This window comes from Chaetura pelagica, unplaced genomic scaffold, assembly GCF_000747805.2.
Source record: "Chaetura pelagica isolate M959 unplaced genomic scaffold, ChaPel_1.0 scaffold104, whole genome shotgun sequence".
Classification (NCBI taxonomy): domain Eukaryota; kingdom Metazoa; phylum Chordata; class Aves; order Apodiformes; family Apodidae; genus Chaetura; species Chaetura pelagica.
The window spans coordinates 2,552,818-2,555,286 of NW_009953786.1; the positions used below are offsets into that span (position 1 = coordinate 2,552,818).

Below are 2,469 nucleotides of genomic sequence, written 5' to 3' on the forward strand. Positions count from 1 at the left end.
GTTAGAGGTATGTTTCTGACAGAAGTCCTAACTGAGAATATTTGTGAACCAGCAATGGGATTTTCTGACATAACCAGAAAACCACTGACACTCACAAGGCCAACTCGGGCACTGGGTCGTAAAAATTATGTTCTCTGGTGGTTTAATACAGCACTCAGCAATCTCTAATTAATTATTAGAAGGAGCAGTAGGTAGACAAGAGGTCACAGTTGCAGAAAGAATGAATGCAAATCAATAGCTTTTTCCATCTTATTAGAGGTTTGTCATGTGCCCCTTGATCCAGATCCCTAAATCTCACACAAACTTCAGCTTTCAGACTTGCCAAATACCCAAATTCACCCTGAGCTCTCTTTTACTTACAAGCAGTATTACTGCTTAAAGCGAGGAGCTATTGCAGTGAAGGCTCAGGAATCCAGCTCTTTCCAAGAAGTGAACTGCAAATAACTGGGGTTTCATGACACTCACAGGGGGAGGGAGACATTTTCTGTTTAGTTGTGTTTTTTTTTAATTCTGTCCTTACGAACGCCAACATTTATAAGACTGAAATCTGTAAAAAGGCTCTGTTACATTCACCCAGAAATTTCAACACCAGACCATAGTGGTTTAGGAGTAGCAGCTCACACACTAGATTATGGGTGGCCTGGGTTCTCCTCCCAGCTATGTCACTGCCTCTTACTAGGTGACAGGTCCTTGATCTTAGTTGGAATAGTGAGGCTTCCTTAGAGTAAATCCTGTGTTACACCATCCATGGATGCACAGTTGCATCTCCTAGGAAGAGGGAAGCAAGAGAGGCCTAAATTCTCCAAAAACAATTAAGGAAACCCAGTTTCTAGACAAAGCAGAGCAATGTACTATCATGTCCTTGCAGGAAGGAACCCTAGGACTTCTCATGACCCACTTCTTCACTAATGGCTATGAAGGCCAGGTCATAGGAGGCTTCGCTGCCAGATCAGAGGTAAAATAGCATGTCCATCCTTTGCGTGAAGCCAGTTAGGCAGAAGTGTTCTGGCTGCATTTTTAGGCATTCCTCCTAGCCTTCTTTGCTTCCCTGCTCAGGAGCTCCTTCAAATGCAAGATGCTGAAACTGCCACTTCCCTGGAGCTGAAAAAACTGGGGAAAAACATAGGGGAAAAAAAAACCACACACCACAGAATGAAACAATTGCTTGTAAAATGCTTTTAAAAACTATCATACAACTTCCTAGCTTGGCTTAATTAATGTGTTGTTTCAAACATATAAAATGCCTTAACAGATAAATGATTTCTTGGTTTTACAACTCTCTCCCTCCTCCATTAAAAAATAATGCATATGCGAACTGGTATTGAACACCCTGTACAGAGTCACACACCAACTCTCCTTTTATTCTACATGGAGCAGTTTTGATTTTAATCTACTGTGTTTAGAGAAGAGCTCATACTGTAAAATTTACAGTACAGCCAGCTACATAGGTCTTTAATCTCGTAACATGATTAAAACTAGAAAAAAACACCACTAAGTTGCAGTCCCTTTGAGAAACGGTTACGGTGCCGCATGCAGTCCTCCCCGGTGCCGCTGCCGCCAGACGCGATGCTCTCCGCACGCTGCCAAGAGGCCCAGGGCCGCACCACTGGGAGCCGCACCCGGGCTGGCACACGGCTGCCCCGCTCGGTGCACAGCATTCCACAGTCACTGGGCAAAGCCGTGGTGAATTGTCTTGCTCCATCCCACCACCACCACCAACCCAACCCGACCCCTGGGGGAGCACGCTCCCCTCCCTCGGCTCAGCCGCAGGAGATCACCGTGAAGCGCTTGGAAATGCACGACATGTTGTGGAGGACGATGCCCAGGAGGAAGACCAGGACGCAGGCCACCAGGATCACAGTGCATACCCCTGACCAGGTGGAGCTTTTCACGACGCCTCTCCGGTCCGGCTCCTCCGCTCCCCCCTCGGCGGGAAGGCCGCCCGGCAGCGGCTGCTGCTCCGCCGGGATCGTCACCACCGCCAGGGACTTCTGCTGGCTGCCAGGCAGGAGGCGGCAGCCAATGTCTCCTGGCAACAGTGCCCTCTCCTTGGAGAGGGGCAAGGGCAGCATGTAGCAGCCATTGCTAGGGAGTTTGATGAAGACAGGGGTGTGCTCCGAGGTGTGGGGGATTGCAATGACGGCAATCACCTCCGGGTCATCGGGCAGCTGCGACACGGAGTACCCGGGCGGCAGCTTGGTGATGCCACGGCACCAGGGGCACCGCAGGTCCTTCTGGCTGGTCCTCATCTGCTGCAGGCACACCGAGCAGCAGGTGTGCTTGCAGTCCAGCAGCTTGGGCCGTCTGCGGGGGCTGTAGTAGTTGAAGCAAATCTGGCACTCCAGCAGGGAGTCCTGGGACAGGGTCTCCATGGCAGCTGGCGCAGGGAGGCAACAGCAGGCGTCACCGGGAGCCTCACACCGTGCCCGCAGCAGAGGTGCAACGCCCGCCTGCCTGCGGCTTTTCCCC

General features: G+C 50.9%; 1 protein-coding gene across 1 annotated transcript; it reads right to left on the reverse strand.

Moving 5' to 3' along the window:
* Window positions 1–1,690: 1,690 nt before the first annotated feature.
* Window positions 1,691–2,385, reverse strand: RNF152 (ring finger protein 152). Its single transcript, XM_010000894.1, has one exon. The coding sequence runs from the start codon at window positions 2,370–2,372 to the stop codon at window positions 1,761–1,763; it is 612 nt and encodes a 203-aa protein (XP_009999196.1). The 5' UTR covers window positions 2,373–2,385; the 3' UTR covers window positions 1,691–1,760.
* Between the last annotated feature and the right edge of the window lie 84 nt (window positions 2,386–2,469).